The sequence below is a fragment of the Dryobates pubescens genome, chromosome 26 (assembly GCF_014839835.1).
Source record: "Dryobates pubescens isolate bDryPub1 chromosome 26, bDryPub1.pri, whole genome shotgun sequence".
NCBI classification, from domain to species: domain Eukaryota; kingdom Metazoa; phylum Chordata; class Aves; order Piciformes; family Picidae; genus Dryobates; species Dryobates pubescens.
The window spans coordinates 10,858,329-10,875,323 of record NC_071637.1 but is presented as its reverse complement, the minus strand read 5'-3'; the positions used below and the strand labels follow the sequence as shown (position 1 = coordinate 10,875,323).

The 16,995-nt window shown below is 39.3% G+C and overlaps 1 protein-coding gene across 1 annotated transcript in view; it reads right to left on the bottom strand.

Moving 5' to 3' along the window:
- Window positions 1-8,588: 8,588 nt before the first annotated feature.
- Window positions 8,589-16,995, bottom strand: part of VAPB (VAMP associated protein B and C) — a 30,803-nt gene continuing 22,396 nt past the window's right edge. The window contains exons 3-6 of the mRNA XM_054173640.1: window positions 14,246-14,349; window positions 11,911-11,991; window positions 10,975-11,148; window positions 8,589-8,848 (exon numbers count right to left, since the gene is read on the bottom strand). Coding sequence (XP_054029615.1) covers window positions 8,690-8,848; window positions 10,975-11,148; window positions 11,911-11,991; window positions 14,246-14,349 — 518 coding nt within the window. The 3' untranslated portion in view covers window positions 8,589-8,689. The remainder of the gene's footprint in view (window positions 8,849-10,974; window positions 11,149-11,910; window positions 11,992-14,245; window positions 14,350-16,995) is intronic.

Sequence of the window (16,995 nt, the reverse complement as noted above, 5' to 3'; positions counted from 1 at the left end):
GGCTCTTTTCAAGATCAGAGAGCTGCAGTGTTCAGTGTTTTCTCCCTGTGAAGGTACTTGTGCACTGTAATCAAGTCAGTCTCAATTTTGGTACAGAAACTCAGCCAAGTGAGTTTTCTCTCTCACTCTCTCTAAGGCATTTTCACACTCCATCAGTAATTTCTGAATCTTTTTCCCTTTTCCTTTTTTGCATCCATTCCAATTACTCAGCTTCTCTTTTAAAATATAAATATGCAAATGGCATCCAAAATTCCCAGCTCTTAACAGCTGAGACATACAGAAGCATAATCACTTACAGCTAATGATAATTAAAACCAAGAACACATTCATTAGTCTTACACCCTGGAACTGCACTGGGAACGCATGCAGAGCTCTCAGTCGCTCTGGTCTCGGGTAGGGCTGCTTTGCTATGTTAACATTTTCTCAGTAGTGAGTTTGTGTCTGTTTTCACCAATGACCTGGAACCATTCAACCCCACCCAGTCCCAGCAGAACCCTTCTATGAGCATCCCCACCATTATGGTTCTTTTTGAACCACCACCTCTGAAATGTGTGACAGTCAGAAAACACCAAGCTTTGCAGGGACCCAGATACACTCAGTGCACTCTAAGCCTGAAGGAAAATGAAAAACAAAAGACAGAATGAAATGACTGACATTATGCTCCCTCATTAACACACTTCTTTTTCATCCCTTCTCTGGGGGTGTCAGGCTGGCTAAGCACTTCATTGGCCCTCCCATCCTGTGCCATCAGCAGCTCAGAGACTGCTCCCAGCAGCTCCCTGGAAATAACTGATTCAAGGCTTCTAGACCTGAATTTAAAAATGTTAATTCTTCATAGTAAGCTTTGCTCATGAATGGCATCACCTTTCTAGTTCTACACCATCACAAGCACTTTTGCCTCCTGCATCTAGTAATGGTCCTTGACCTACCACAAAGATTCCCCTGAATTTCTGCTCTTTATCAGCCTCTCCATGCACTCCAACCTGTATGTTTTTCTTTGCCTTTGGCTGTTGCTTTCCTTATTAGTTTTCTACACTACATGACTCTGTGAGTCAATCACTGTCTGCCTCCCTTTTTCTTATTTGCTTTGTATTACTTTAGATCTATTTTTTTACCTTTCATTTCACCACTGAAGCAGGATGGGCAGTTAGCCAGGTATCCTCCTCCTCCACTGAAAAATTATTGGGTATTTGTCCATTTAATACCTTTCACTTAGAAAACTGCCATTTCTGTTTTCCATCTAATTTCTTCTTCACTACCACACTGGAGAAGAAATTTGCTCAGCTGTGGCCTTCTGAAGCACCAGTTACATTTATTAGTGATCTGCACAGCTGTATGCCTACCTTGAATGTCACCAGGATTCCAACTTAAAGCTCTGCAATCCCTTTACCTGACACAAGACAGACCCAAACAACTTCATGTCTCAAGTCTAACACTGCATTACAAAAACAAGTCCAGGACACAATGAATATTAGTTCTGACTACTGGGTACCTTCCAACTGTCAAATAAATATGTATCTTTTTATTGTGCCTGTGAAGAAAAACCAAGCCACATGCACCAGCAGGTCAGTACCAGCTGAAAGTCAATGGTACAGGCACAGGTGTCATGGAAAACTCTTCCCCATTCGCTCCTTATATAATACTTTGCAAAACTTTAATCCTTTTTTAACTACTCCAAAAAGCAGAGAAAAGTAAATGGATTTTCACATGCTAGCTCCCTGCACTGACTCTGAGCATGAAAGTCTTTTGTGCTTTCTTTAATATCCTAAGCTACTCAGACAAGTTGCCTTTGCAATATTCTGCTTCTCTAGCAGGCACAGTAAGTTCAAGCATAAGCTGAGTTTGCTGGATGAGTAGAGTTGTGGGTCTGATCTCCTCTTCACAGCCCAATTAACAGTAACTTATTTTTCTAATCAGCCATCTCCATGCCCCCCTGTTTAAAATACCATAGAGTTCTACAACACCTGGAATTTGCATTCCCAATATCCCAAACAATTCTTAAAACTGAAACAAAACACACAGAGAAGTTTTAAAATGCTTTTAGATACACTGACAGCACCAAGCTACTGCTTCACTTGATAAAGGACCCACACTGAAAATAAAAACCTGTTATTTACTATAAATAAGTATGCTGCATTGAAACTGTAGAAGAAAGCAGGAGGCAAACAGGAGATCGTTGACCAAAACTCTACACAGAGCAAAGAGGCACACATCTGATCAAAGAAGAAGCAGAAAGGTAAGCAGCTGCCTAGGATGGGAAAAGGCATCTGGGAATGGAGTGGGACATCCATGTCAAGGAAATGCCCTAGCAGGCAGCACCAGTGCAACCACAAAGTACTCCCATGGGTCCAAAGTCCAGGACAGGCAGACAGGGCAGAAAAAGGAGGGTGATGGGAAGAGACTGAGATGGAAAATAAATAGTAGAGAAGAAAAGCTGTTTAAAGCCGCTTGGTTGAACATTGGTTTCTTTGCCAAAGAGCAGTGAAGGAACAAGGATGACTGGGATTGAACCAAAGGGCTGAGGGAGGGAATGGAGTGAGATTTGACAGCTCAGGCAGAACAGATCAGAACAGACATTGGACAGGAGAATCCACAGCCTTCACAGAAAAGCTTTTCTGGCCTCAGATCTGAAACAAAAATTCCTGGCTCCAATCACACTTTTGTGTGGCCTCTGAGTGAAATGTGAAAATAAAAAGTGCTGCTTCAGCTCAGTTCCTCACCACTACACCAGAAGCTTAGATCAGGAATGGGTTCTGTTACATAGAACACAAAAGATTCCATCCTGACACACATGTGGGTTACACCTAATGCCACTGAAGTTCAACTTTTAAAAACCTAATTACACGTCTCTTAAGAGAACTTAAGATTACATAAGGTCAGGCACACAGAACTGGGCAGTTTCTGGAAAGCCTTAGCTCACTTTTTGACCTGGTACTTGAAGGCTTGATCAGATACTGCAACATAATCACAAGAAGTGGCCTATCTTGAGTTTCCCACTTTCTGAGTGCTTGACTTTGTACAGCCTTAATAAAGGTCTTTTAAATGTAGTTGTGTGTGGATAATTGTGTGGGGGAATTCTGCCAAGTCAAACATGAGGGAGTTCAAGAGGCTTTTCTAATCTTGTGAGTTTAGCCACTGAAGAAAAGGATTTGATTAAAAAAAACAATGAAGTACAGCTAAACTGGGAACACTACTTCACCACAGACTGTTCTTCAGCTCTCTATAGGCACTTCAAGATCTTGGGAAAAAACATTTACAAAATTAGGAACTTACTGAGTAAGAATGAAATGCACTGATACAGGAACATAAACACAAATAGCAGATGTACAATGTCAACTTGTAATACACAGCTTCAATTAATTCTTCTTAATTTGTTTTCTTAACTTCTTTTGTTTTGCCCTCTGGAAAAGGCTGTGCTCTATTGACAGATCAGAGGAGGAAAGATCTAAAGTTCACATTTGCTTCAAGATAAAGCAGCCTTGTTCCTGCCTTCACAGACTCAGCGTTCCTGATTTTAGTTCTCACTCATGCAGAAGGCTTCAGGACAAACTGAGGCCTGGACAGAGAGGCAAAAAGATTTATGTGGAAGTTTAGGGAAGTTTCCTCAAGTTTTTGTCTTCAAAATACCAATGTGCAAAGACTTCTGTAAAAGGAAAGGCAGTCACAGGGCACAGTGAAGCAACTGACAGGCATAGAGTCATTTTGGCAGTGTGCTAGTGGATGCTTATTAAGTATCACATGTGAGAGATTTCAGTCTGGCTCTTGTGTTGTTTTAAAAACTAATCTACACTTATCCAGTACACCAAAATCAACTCATTAATAAAACAAACTTTATAGTTAAGCAGATTTGAATAGTGGAAACACACAATTACTTTGTCCTCTGAAACTAGCAAAGTAGAATTTAGTATCAGCACAAGGAGTAGTGCCACTTCTGAAGTGACACCCATTAGACAAAGTGATTCACTATAGGTGAAACTGTCTGCAGAATATAAAGAAAACTTAACTGGATGTGGTTAAAGGATTAGCACTGCCCTGCTTGAACAACAAATCCCACTATTTAGCTAACTGCAACATGCTTTATACTGGCACTGTATCCCACTGTCATCCTTCAACAAAGGGTATCTTGGGAACTGCTGGGTTTCACAGAGCACACAGCCTTGCTCAGTAGCTGCTGTTTCTTTCTAAAATGCCTAACCATTGGCCTATACAAGCATTTCCTAATTAGTAAATTGCATCTGTAGGCATGTAACTGACTGCAAAGAACAGCAACTTCCACATGCAGTATTGGGATAGTCTCACTCCCGTGCAGATCTGTTTCTTCTTTCTTGTGTTAGTGTTTCTGACTGCTGAAAATACCTCAAACATGTACACTGAAAAGCACTCACCACCTGCCCCTTTCCAACTTGCTCTCTTGAGGATCTGTGCAACGGACTCTACCTAACCAGTTTTCAAACAGTGGAGGTGCAGCTCTCCAACCGCAAGCTGCTCTAGTGCCGCTGTGAAGTACTATTGCAGCTGTAACACAGCCACCACAAAGACAAAGCTCAGAGTGCTTGTTTTACACATTCTTTAATTTCAAACAGAGGGATTTTTGATTGTGGAATTTTTTTTTGTTGCTTTATATAGAAAACAGAACTCAGGATATGGCATTTCAGGACATCATGTAGAGCAAGAGAAGTATAGTCTCACAACCTCAGAATACTACAGTTCAGTCACTATGGTGCCAAGGCTTAAGAAAGTGATTCCAAGGAAGAGATGAGGGTCTTGCACATTTTCTAAAGAAACTGGACGACAGTTTTCTTTCACTGGGCAACTGCAACATCAAGTATCTTAAGATATTAAGTCCAGTTTTGTGTGCACACCACTATGTGAACATGGTGACTGCTAAGTCAAGATTACAACAAGAACTGCAAGTTTCCATGTGCAGCAAATAGAAACCCTTTATACTTTATTGGCGAGAAGAAACTCCAGCAATCTGCAAAGTAAGATTCCAACTTTATCCCACTAACAGCATTTCAGGACAAAAAGGTAACATGGAAATCTACCATCAGGCTATTACAATCCTGTATTTTTAGGGAATTACATTATGGTCCATCGACCCCTCTCAACACAACATTACCTTGCTCTTCAGTCCCTCAAGCAGTAACCTGAACCTGGGTGCACAGCTCGCACTCACAGCTGTGTATTCACAGCTAACAACAGCTAGTGCAGAGCAATAGTTGTGATCCCTCTTGCATGGAACAATTACCTTAAGATGTGGTGCTCTCTGTGAAAGTAGTAGAAACCATGTTCCATTCATTTCCCAGTACTAGGCTTCAAGACATTTAGATAGCTATTTATGCCAAACCCACTCCAAGAGTGCAGACAGGAGTGTAGAGCTCCACAGCACCAAGACTATATAGGCAGCCTCTACTGTCTCTTGAAAAAAAATGCAAACAGGCATCCTAAAACAACAGCAAGGACAAGAATTAGATTAAGTGGTAATTTGATTTCTACTATCATGTATCAATTACATTTTCTAACAGCTGGTGTTGTGTGAGGACACCAGAAGATAACCTTATTTAGAAACTCTGTTTCATGCATAACATCCTAAGATACATAGTGCCCTCCAGAATGAGTCACTTTCCATGACTACTTCACGGAAAACATTTGCTCTGCTGGCATCAGGTAAGGAACAATGTACAAAAGATCCAGGTGGCTTAAGCACATTCATTCAATGTATTTTGCAAATTATCTACAGACTGGCCTTTAGGAACCTTGGAATAAAAAAAAAACAAACAAACCCTCTTAGACTTCTTTCAGCTGCATACAGAAGGAGGGTACTAAGGATTCCACTCATCGGTCATTTTATTTAAAGCTCAGCAAATGCAAAGTGTGACCCAGACAATGCAGTGCCACTGTCTGTTCAGACTATTGTCAGAAATGGTTAGCATGGAGCTCAGCATTTCAAGTTCCAAAATATAAGCAGTTAAATTTACAGTCCTGCTTAGGACTGATGGTGTGGGCTGGCCCCAGCTGTAAGCTACAGTACCAACAGATCCTTAACTAAGGTCCTCTGCTTGTTGGTCTCCTTTATCACACTTGTAAGGCATCTAGCAAAGCATGAATGTTTTTGGGGAACGCTTTATAATCCTGGAGTGCAAACGGCAGGAACAAATTTGCTTACAAAATGATCTAAAGTTCCAAGTTGTCACAGATCACCAAGAGAGATTACTTAACAGTGGGGGGAAGACAGCCACTCTGCCAGCTTTTGCCTTCATCTGGGAGCTGTCTGTGCCAGCAAAACCATCTCTGGTAGCTAATAATGTCTGTAAAGTTTGCTTGGACTATTATTTCAGCTATACTGAGAAGAGTTCAAAGCTTCAATCTTCCCCCTTTACACTGCAAAGAGTCTTCCCCCCTGGCCCACTTTTTGGAGGATGTTTTTCAGGAGAAGATTAGGAGTCCTGCTCTTCTGAGGACATGTTTTTAGTGAGAGCAAGATATTTACAGCCTCTTAAAAAAACCCCTCCACTGCATAGGTCAGTCTGCCTTCAGTAAAGGTTTGCTCAAACATATACTTGAAAGCCATGAAAATTAATTTTACAACATCACTTACAACCTTGTCTTTCTGACAAGGTTGTTTAAAGAGCTCATGGAAAAGTATTCATTAGCTTCTACTGCCTAGAAAGTATCTTTTTTCTTGATAAGTTCTGGCCAATTTGTTACACTGAGCTCAGTTTTGTCCTTTCCAGCTCATCTCCCATCTTCTCTGCCCTTTGCAGGCATACCTTAATAGCTTTGTCATGTCCATCCTGAGCAGACAAGACACTAGCATTTCAAAGGGCTGTTGAACCTTCTAGAGGTACTTCCAGAGCTGTCCAAAAGCTGAACACAAGATGCTTTTTCCTTCTATTTTCTTATTAAATCTCACATAAAATCTAACTGATTTGCACTTGCAAAGCAGGAAACCCTCGAGACACAACTGGAACGAATATAAAGGTCAACAAGTGTAGCGGAGAGGCTGCAGCTCTAACAGCTTTCTCAAGAAATTACAGGAATAAAGGAATGAAAGAAGTCACTTTCAGAAGACATCTCTTAATCCTTACAGGTGTTACAAAAACTTTTGTCACCAATGGCTTTTGGACCTAACATCTAAGAATACAGAGGAATTGAGCCACTTGAAAGCTATTTCACCTACTGACGTTCAACGTGTTAGAACACACTGAGCTTGTGTACTTTGCTTCAAACCAAAATTACCTAAACCTTACTTTCAACTCATTACTGACCCCAAGTGAACTGAAAATTGGGGAGTTCCCTTGTACCTCAGCAGCCAGCACATTAATATGAACACCACTTATGTCTATCAGACTCATGATGAGGTTATTTGAATTGATGTTTTTTGGGGGGGAAAAAAAAATACATTCATCCTGAAACAAGCCTGCAAGTTTTCTTATGCCATAATCTAAGTTGACACAGAATACTTTTTCCTCCCCCACCTCTAAAGCTCTGAGAACATGACAAAAGTAACAAAGGAAACATTAATTTGGGGGCTTTATTTAATTTTTCTTTTCCTTTTTTTTTTTTTTTTTTTTAAGATGCTACATAGTCAAACAGGATTGGTCTTTTATGGCATAGGACTAGCTTACTACTAATATTTTTCTTCCCTAGATAGACTTATTTACATACAAAACCAGGTTCCTGACCACTGTTTCTCTAATGCTCAGATGATTTAAACTCCCAACAATTGTGTAGTGCCCAAAACACCAGGAGGCAGAAGAATCTCATGTCACTACAGCAGCAGATTTTTAGTTCTAGTCACTGGCTTTAAACAGGTGCCTTTTCGTATCATAGAGTATTAGTCAATTTTGTGACAATAAGGAAACATGAGATGAAATACATTAAATAAGTTAAATATGCATTAAACATCTCTGAATAACATTTTAATCCAACTAAATGAACCAACAGCAGTGTAGCTTGGTCCCTTTATGAGAACAAGGCATTGACCTTTATTCCAAATGAGCGTCATACCAGTCAATTGATGCCTCTTAATGATGCCTAGCACATTCAGCATTGCCACATACAATTCTTCTCAGCTTCTCACTAGTCATTTAAGTGCCAAGGAATTGGTAACTTGCACAGAGTTGAAGACACTGACAGAAACTGTTAAATTTATGAGCAGAATGGCAGATTAACGTTATTTTACAGAAGTTATCAACACCTCCTGCCTAACCCAGCTCCAAACATCCAATCGGGCCAGCTCCAGCAGTGGAGGAATCATTTGTTCAATTTTTCTTTTTCTTTTTTTTTTCCTTTTTTTTTTTTTTTCTCCCCTTTCCCTTTTTTTTTTTTAAGTTTTCTTTTTTTTTTTTTTTTTTTAAAGAAGTAATCCAGCAACATGTACCAGGGTCTAAGAATGTTTAAAATGACATATACAATATTCCATTGTAGTGTTAAATCATTTTCTCCCCACCTTCATCACCGAAGTGTATCCTCTTGCAGTCATTCACTCATTGTACATTTTAAACTTTCTAGATTATGTTACATAGTATTTGTGCAGGGGGTAATTTAAAGGCAAGACCTGTGAGATGTCATACATTAATTGTTGGTTTTCTTTTTTTTTTTTTTTTTTAAACATTGTTATGAATAAATTTAATCCAATGATATGGCAGAACCATCAAACCAATTTACAATTTCCAGCATGCTGCCTCTACAAGGCTATTTTTCCTATAATTACACCAAAGACAAAGAACAAAACCACCAAAGCAAGTAGTCTGGAGCTGAGCCCTTCATCCTTGACAGCAGCTGCAGAAGCAGATATTGGGTTGTTTGTCTGGGGTGCCTTCCTCATCCGCAGTCCATCTTCTTCCTAAAGGAAGATACATCGATTATTTCTACTGGATGAAACCTTTAAATAGTCACCCTTACATTTATTTCAGGTGGGCATAATAAAACAGGTGAAGCTAATTTACAGCTGATTCAGAGCTCTCTTTCCTAGATAATCCTAAGGAGGACAGGGAAGTGAGGTAGGAAAGAAACTGACTAGCAGAAAAAACCAACCACCACCATGTCCTCTTGGAAGTTTTCTTCTGCTGACTGAAGTAACAGGGGAAGCAATGAGAAATCCTACAAGAACACCAGGCCAAAGTCTGGAGACAGCTCCAGAAGTTCAAAAAGAATGATGGAGGGAAGGGCATAAAGATATTTGCTTACAGAGCAAGACAAGCAAAGTTCTGTTGAAGAAAACACTTTCCAATGTAACTAAGATAGGTTGTGAAAAGGATGCAACTAAGGCAATTATACTCAGCATTCCCCTAGGTAGATGTCACAAGCAAATTTTACCAGCATTTGAAGGGAAATGTCTTTCTCCCATCATATTAATGCTGACATTTTGACATGATACTAATTGGCAATAATTGGGCTATTTTCATGGTATGAGTTTGACAGCTCTCCTGATTTAAAGATATTTTATCTGTTCTCACACATCATAACACTAGATATTATCAAGTGCAGATGATGTTCCCCCCATCTTAACTGTTGTGTAGCACAGCTGTGTGTTAGCACACTCCATTCCACTCACACACAAAAACACTTCAAAAGATGGTAAAAACAGCCTCTTGTGACCTTTGTTGGTGAGGCAACAGTGTTAGACTTTATGTGATATAATATTATAGTGCAGAAGTGTAAGACATTAAGTGAAAGCCTCAAGTCTATGTAATAGAAAAAAAAAAAACCTCAAGAAATAAAACTGTAATAAAATTACTGCAGCCTTAAGAATTGTCAGGTAAGTAAAAGTCAAAAGGCTCAGTGTACATCAATGTTTGTCACTTGAATGTAAAGGGGCACCTAACACTCTGGAAGAAAATTTTGTTTTACAGAATTACTTATTAAATAAGTCAGAGATCAATAGGTTGCTACTGCTGTGAGTCTTGATAGGGACAACTGACTGTTGTAAACAATAAAATAGCATTTACCTAAATAGTAATGTTACTGCTAGAAACAACTAATTTTCATTGAAAATGTTTTCACTTCATTTTGACAGTGACTCTAACCTGACACTGACAGCACCTGGCAGCTGGCAGTAATTTACCCTTGTTTTTTGATGCTTTACAGCTATTTTTAACACTCCACAAAGGGAACAAACAGCTCACCATTTAAAGACGTTACTGTAAGACATCAGCTCAACTCTAGATACCTCCTGCAGAGTGTTTATTCAAGACTGATTTGCAAAAAAAGAAATACAATAAAGTCATATAATACTTCTAACATTGGGAGATGCTGGCAAAACAAGAACAGAAGGAGTATTTATGGTTGTGTCTCAGCTATATTCATAGATTCTATGTGCAAAACAAAACTTGTTTACAAACGTTAAAATGATTTCTTCATGCATCAGCCACCAGAGCTGACAGAAGAGTTCCTTTCATGGGGCTCCAGCAGTCAAACACTTCAAATTTCCACTGCTGCTGGTACCTATGAAACTGGACATTTACAGCAAACAAAACAACTGTAACAAGAGTTTCTCAGCATGGTGACGAAGGCTTCCCAATAAGTTGATTTCAGAGCCATGTGCTGGATATGACAGGAAGCACATTTCCTATTAACCTGTCTTAATTTGGGCATTTCAATTGCCTATTATAGGTGAAATTACTGAAACGCTCAGTATTTGCACAACACCGCCCTCAAGCTTCCAGCAGCTTGAGAACAGGGCCAAGTCCAACAATGAACATTTCATTTAGACTAAGAAAACAAGGTGAGAAAAGAAGAAAAAAAAAAGAAAGGGAATTCATTAGCTGCTGTCCAGTGAGTTCCTCTGACTGCACTTTCTGAAGAAAACATAGTTCAACACTTTTTCTTTCAAGAGAAATGCAAATTATCTTTTAATTTATAGATAACATTAAAATACTGTACCAAGGTTGGGTAGCCCAACCTTTAATTCAGAAGCTTCTTTGTCAGGAATGGAGTAAATCTGGGAAAACAGAACAATAGTATCTTTACCTTAAACTGTTTATTCTCCTCCCGTAACCTCTGAACTTCTACTTGAAGCCTCTTATAGTCTTCCATTACTTTCTTAACTTCAGCATCATCCAAAGAAGAACTTAATGATTTAGACATTACAGAATCTGTCTTTGTTGCAGTTGTGGATACAATTTTATTTATTTCTATGTCATGCTGTTAAAAAAGGAGAGTGATTTTAGTTAGTTAGTAACACCACCCCCTGATTGTTTAGGAGGAGAAACAGGTAAAATTGTCTGTGCACACCTGAAACATGCTTGTACCAAGAAAACCCAAACAACATTTTCCTTTTTGTAACCTTTACTTCCATCACTTTCTTGTCTCACAGAAAACACCAGATCAGCATCAATAAGTGCAGACAGAATGACCTGGATTTTTCTGTCCCTGCACATACAGAAAAGGGAACATCCTTAGACCTCTTTCCACAATCTGAGCGGGAACTCACTTGCTCACAGCCTGCTGCGTTTGTGTCTTCCTCACTAGCTGTCTACCCATTTACTTCCTGAAATCAGTATTGTATCAAGGAAGAAAAGGGGAGTGTCAGTCAGGCAGATTTATATTGCTGACAGTTACAACTGCTTCAGCATGACCTCTGAGCTTTGTGGCCATCTATCAGCATCTTCCAATTTTTAGAAAATATTCTTTATCCTGTGTCAACTAAACGAAAACAGAACAACTCAAAAGATTTCTTTGTGCTTGTGTTGCACTTACGTTGCTCAAATTAGCTGCTAGTTACATTAAGCACCACTAAGATTTTAAACAGTTTGGATTGTTTTCCAAGGGTGACACCATCCAGGCAGTGAAACAGAGGGTCCTGCCTTTTGCTTGTTTATCTAGCTGTCTGTATAAACATGCCACTTGACATGATTTGCTGTGGTATTAAGTTAGAACACCCAACATGCATCTGACAATACTCACAGGCTTATCATTTTCCGCTGGTAGCTCAAACACACACCTAAGTTTCGAATCCATGAGTTCTTCTGGTTTGGCTTCTTTCCACTGGAATAATTTAGTGTTAATTCAGTATTAGACATAGCAGTGTAAGACAGATGGAAAATACAGTCTGATGTAAACAAATTGCATCACGGTACTTAGGAAAAGCCCCACAAGTGTTTATCATGTTACCATGAACCACATACATGATGAAAAAAATGACACCAAGTATGTGACAGAGAGGTATTGAAAAGAAGGACCAGATACTATGAGGGAATCATTCTAAATAGTCTGAAACCCAGGAAATTTGTGAGAGAATTGGGAGCTGTGTAAGAGTCATTAGCATAGATAGGGGGAGCTATGGTCCTGATTAACAGCAACAACAACAAAAAACAACCAACAAACCAAAACCAAACCAATAACCACCAAAAAACCCCCCCAAAACCTGAAATGCATTCAAAGGAATGCAAAGACAAGGGAAAAAAAACAACCAGTGTTAGTTCTGAAGCCTTTGTTTAGCACAGTTCCTATTCAAGCTTTTTCAACTGCATGAGGTTTTCCTCCTGACTGGTAGGAAGAAAACCTCCTTGTTCTTCATGTCCTTATATTTTCACCAACGAAGTCTGTAAACAGTAATAGATGTGCTACATATAGGACAGCTTTCCCTCTCATCCTTCTCCCCTCTTCAACTAAAAGTCCCACCATAAATAAGCTCTCTTCCAGTATTTTTAATAAGACTCAAGTATAAATCTTTGCTGATTATCAGCTGGAACCCTGAACTGAAAAGTTTGATTCATAGCAGTGATACAGCAAGAAGTGGCCACATATATGTCCTGGAGTTCTCACATGATTCTGTTCACTTTGTCCACACTTTCGGCAGCATGGTATTGCTCAGCATGTCTCAAGTAGGTGTCAAATTATGGCTGACCCCTGTACAACCTGAAGAAGTATTTGACTCATCCTGAATAGCTGACTTGTACTTTGGCTTTTCTGTGGCTGAAGTCAGAATTCTATTTCAAGCTCGTTGGCTGCCTGTGAAGTGTTGAAAGCTGTATAGTACTCCCGTAATTTGTCTCACCTGTTTATCCAGAAGAGGAAGAGATTTGGAGAGCAGTAACAAAACTGAGAACTGACCACATGTTATAGGAAAAGAAATTGTATTGGTCTGGATAGCTCTGGAAAACTCAAAGAGCAATCCACATCCAAAACCTGTTCTTTGCTATCAGATTAAGATTTTCATGGCATAAAGTACATCATGAAAATTAAAGAGTTAGAAGGAATGTCAGACTGGATTATCCTTCTAGCGATGCAGACAGTTTATTACTATTGCTGTTTCTCCCACTGGATCTTATTTTGAGGCCATTAAACAAATATAGTTCCATAAATCTCTTCAGAAGGCAAACTCTTAACCCTGCAGAGTGCTGCAGCTTTGAAAAGCTATTCAGATTGCAAATACTACTGTAAAAAGGCCATGAGATGTAGTCTATGGAGTTTTGGGGTTGGCTTTTTTGGTTTTAAGTAACATGCATACATACAAACACATGCAAGCCCCACCACTTAAGAGCAATGGCCTTTTTTACTTTTTTATTGTCTCACCAATAGCTACTGAATGTTCTCTCAAGCTAACAAAAGCTAGACTAGAGAAAGCTTCCTTGTGCCTTCTTGCAGAAGTTGACATACTGGTTTGTTGCTTTCCAAGTCATCTTAATGTAGCCTGAGACATTATTTCTACATCTTTTGTCCCTCTTTGCTTCAGCACCTACACGCTTCTGTCAGTCTCATTTGTAATCCACAGGAGAAAAACCTACAAGGGCCTTTCATTTACCTAAGCCACAACACACATAGGTAGGGATAAACCAAAATACAGTACTTGTAAATCATCCTCCTGGTTCTTGCTGGATAAAGGAGCTGCTCAAGGGAAGATTCAAGACTGAGAGCAGAGGCATAAATTATGAAAGATGTCACAGACTTTAGAGCACATTCTATTCAATCTCAGAATATACAGTTTAAGATGGCCTTTCTAAAAAAGGATCTAATGAAAAAATTACAACTCTCTAACATTTGTTTGATTGCTTAGTATTGTGCTACTGAGATGTCCTAAAGAAGGAACCACAGACATGAACAGTGATTTTTCAGTGCAAGATTCCTGAGGCTTGAAATAAGCAGCAAAGGCCTTGTTATGCTCAGAGATGGAAATCTGGCAAAGCTCTCCAGGATCGTTCCAGTGTGGTTCTGCAACAGCCCTGAGGCAACGCAGTAAAAGGTCTTATAAAATTATACCGTCAGAAAGAAATCCATTTGAATTAATGGCAATACTTACTACTGCTTCCATATCTGAAGTATCAGCCGGAGCAAACATAGACTGAACCATAAACTTGTGTTTACTTTTCTCATTAGGGTCATAGTCAAAAGGCTGTAGCATCACTGCAAGAGAAACCCCAAGAGACTTTACGTTAACGTTGCTCTGCCGCGCGCTCGCACACTGATGACATCCTTACCACACGTAAGAAGTTAAAACAGTTGCAAGTTGTGTGTCCATTGTGACCAAAGCAGCAGCTGTCATCAGGAACCTCACTTTAAACAAAACTTTTGAGATACAGGCTGGGTTTTTGTCTGAGAATTTTGGAAACGCTGATCACTGTAAAATATTCTGTACACAGCTCTGGCAAGATAATAATAAGTGGTTTAGAGTAAATAGGGTAATTTACATGTCTTCTGGGACAGAGAGGAAAATTCTCAAAGAAAGCCTTTTTTTTCCTTCCTCCATCCTTGGGGCAGAAATAACAAACTGGCATTTTGATGAGCTCTACACACAGTGATTCCTAAGAAGAGCTACAGAGGCAAAGTCAAACACTTGAAACTCTGAGGTTCAAATCTCAGGATGGAAGTTTCCTCAACAAAGCTTCAATGAGACTCTGGTATTTGATTTACCACATGCAAGTATTTTTCTTCCAAAAGTAAACTGCTGAAAGTTTGTTACTAATTAATTTATAGTTAAACTCTATATAAACATTGTCTCTGAAAGTATACAAAGAATGTATTTCTCTATTGAAAAACAACAACAAAGATCCCAGAATTTATTTACATACAAAGCGACTGTTCATGAGCCAGAGAGCAAGGAATGGCAACTTTGGGAGGACTGTATACTTCTTTAAAATTATTGGTTTTAATTTAATTTAAGAGTTTCCATGTCTCTTCTGTTTGGGTAAAAAAAGGGCATGTTAGTGACTTGAAGAGGGTGTGACTTGAGTATTGCATTTACGTGGAACATTTTGAATCACAGTGGGACATTTGGATATTCAGCTACTGTGACATGAACAAACGTAGGTTTGGCTTCAACCCGAGATGGAACTTAGGTGAAAACAAGGGGAGCAGCTTACACAAACACGTTATTAGATACTGCCAAGAGCTTCCACCACATCAATTTAAAATGAAGCTTGTAGGTACTGCAATTACTGCTAACAAAAATTGGGGTAAGGTTTAAAAATTCATATTTTATGACCCATGAGGCTAGTTTGGTCCCTCAACTCAATCACAAGAAGAAAAGCAGATCAAGAGTTAGGATTGCTTTCAAGTACTAGTGCTATTAACATTTTGTGCCCAAATTAATCTGCACTAATTGCAGGGGCTTGTCACATAAAAGTGATATCCAAAGATCCCATTTATTGCAAAGGAAGGAAAGCCAAATCAACTTGCCTCCTTCCCTGGCCAGAGTATGTTACGGCTGTGCCATCTTTATTGCATATGCAATCTGTGGCTATCAACCACCACATGCCTTTTAAAGCTGGAAGAGAAGGCCAGCAGCAAATTCTCTCAGCTGAGGTGCTTTAAAAATTACTATGCATTCTAAACTCACCTTACAGCAATCAAATGCTAGTCCAAAACCAATGTGTGCAAATTAAGAAGCTGATTTTCAAGCTGTTTTCCAAAGCAGAAGTGTCTGCACCGTGCAAGCAGAGTTGTATTTCAGCACTGTAAGATACATCACTGAAAAGCAGTGGCATAGTTTTTTCTCCCCTGTAGTAAACACAACTTATTTCAAATCTACATACTGTGCAAGATCCAACTGGATAGTCAAAACTATCCCATTTATGGAAGTTCTCCAGATCTACTGTTTTATCAGCTTACTATGCTGAGTGCAACTACAAGCTCATTTGAAAATCATTATTTCCCAAGTGATAGCACTGAGGCCAGCCATTCTCCAATGCCAAATGACTGCTGCTCTGAATTCCATTTGCTGAATCTTAAGAGCAAGCAGCTACAGAGGGCTTGACAGTACAAACATTGTTAGCACTTGTATTTTTAGACCAATACATGAAAGCCACATTGGCACAAATTACTCAGCAAACGTCTTGTAAACCAGATGGGTAGCTCAAAAATATGCACTTTGCTCAAGAGGAAACCAAACCATTTCAGCATTTATCCACATACTATTGGGAATATCTGTGAAGAAAATCAGGTCCATGTAACTGCCCTAATTGATGGAGAAGTTGCAACTGTGAATGTGGGTTACCCTGTTGTGACTGCAAACTCCAGACCTGATGCAAGAATGATGTAGAAAGCCTATGTTCCTACAAAATGCCTTAAATCAGTCATCTCACCTGGTCAACATTTCCAACCAGCTTTCATCAGAACCCAGAGCTCTAAGAAACAAAATGATTAGCATGATCTTCAGGTTTACTAGCACCAGTGGCCCTCAGGCAGGTTTATGTATTTCATCCACTTTCTAAAGCCTCACAGCTAAAGCACCAGAAGTGTTCTATCACAAGCAAAACTGCAAAGTCTGAGAGCAACATGATGCAGATTAACACAACTTTTGTTAGCCCACTTGTCTCTCTCCAAACAAAGGACTGACCTTATGTACATCCTGTTCTGATGTTTCCAAAGAAATGGAAGCCAGGTTTTTTCACATATTTCTGCTATAATCCCATTATTTTAAACAGGTTTAAGGCCAAAGCCTTAAACTCTGGTTTTCCCAGAGTAAACTTCCTTTATCAAGGGACAGAGAAGGAGGCAAAACTCTACCCCTAACACCTGCTAAGATCTGGCACTCCTTTCCAAGAGCAGAAA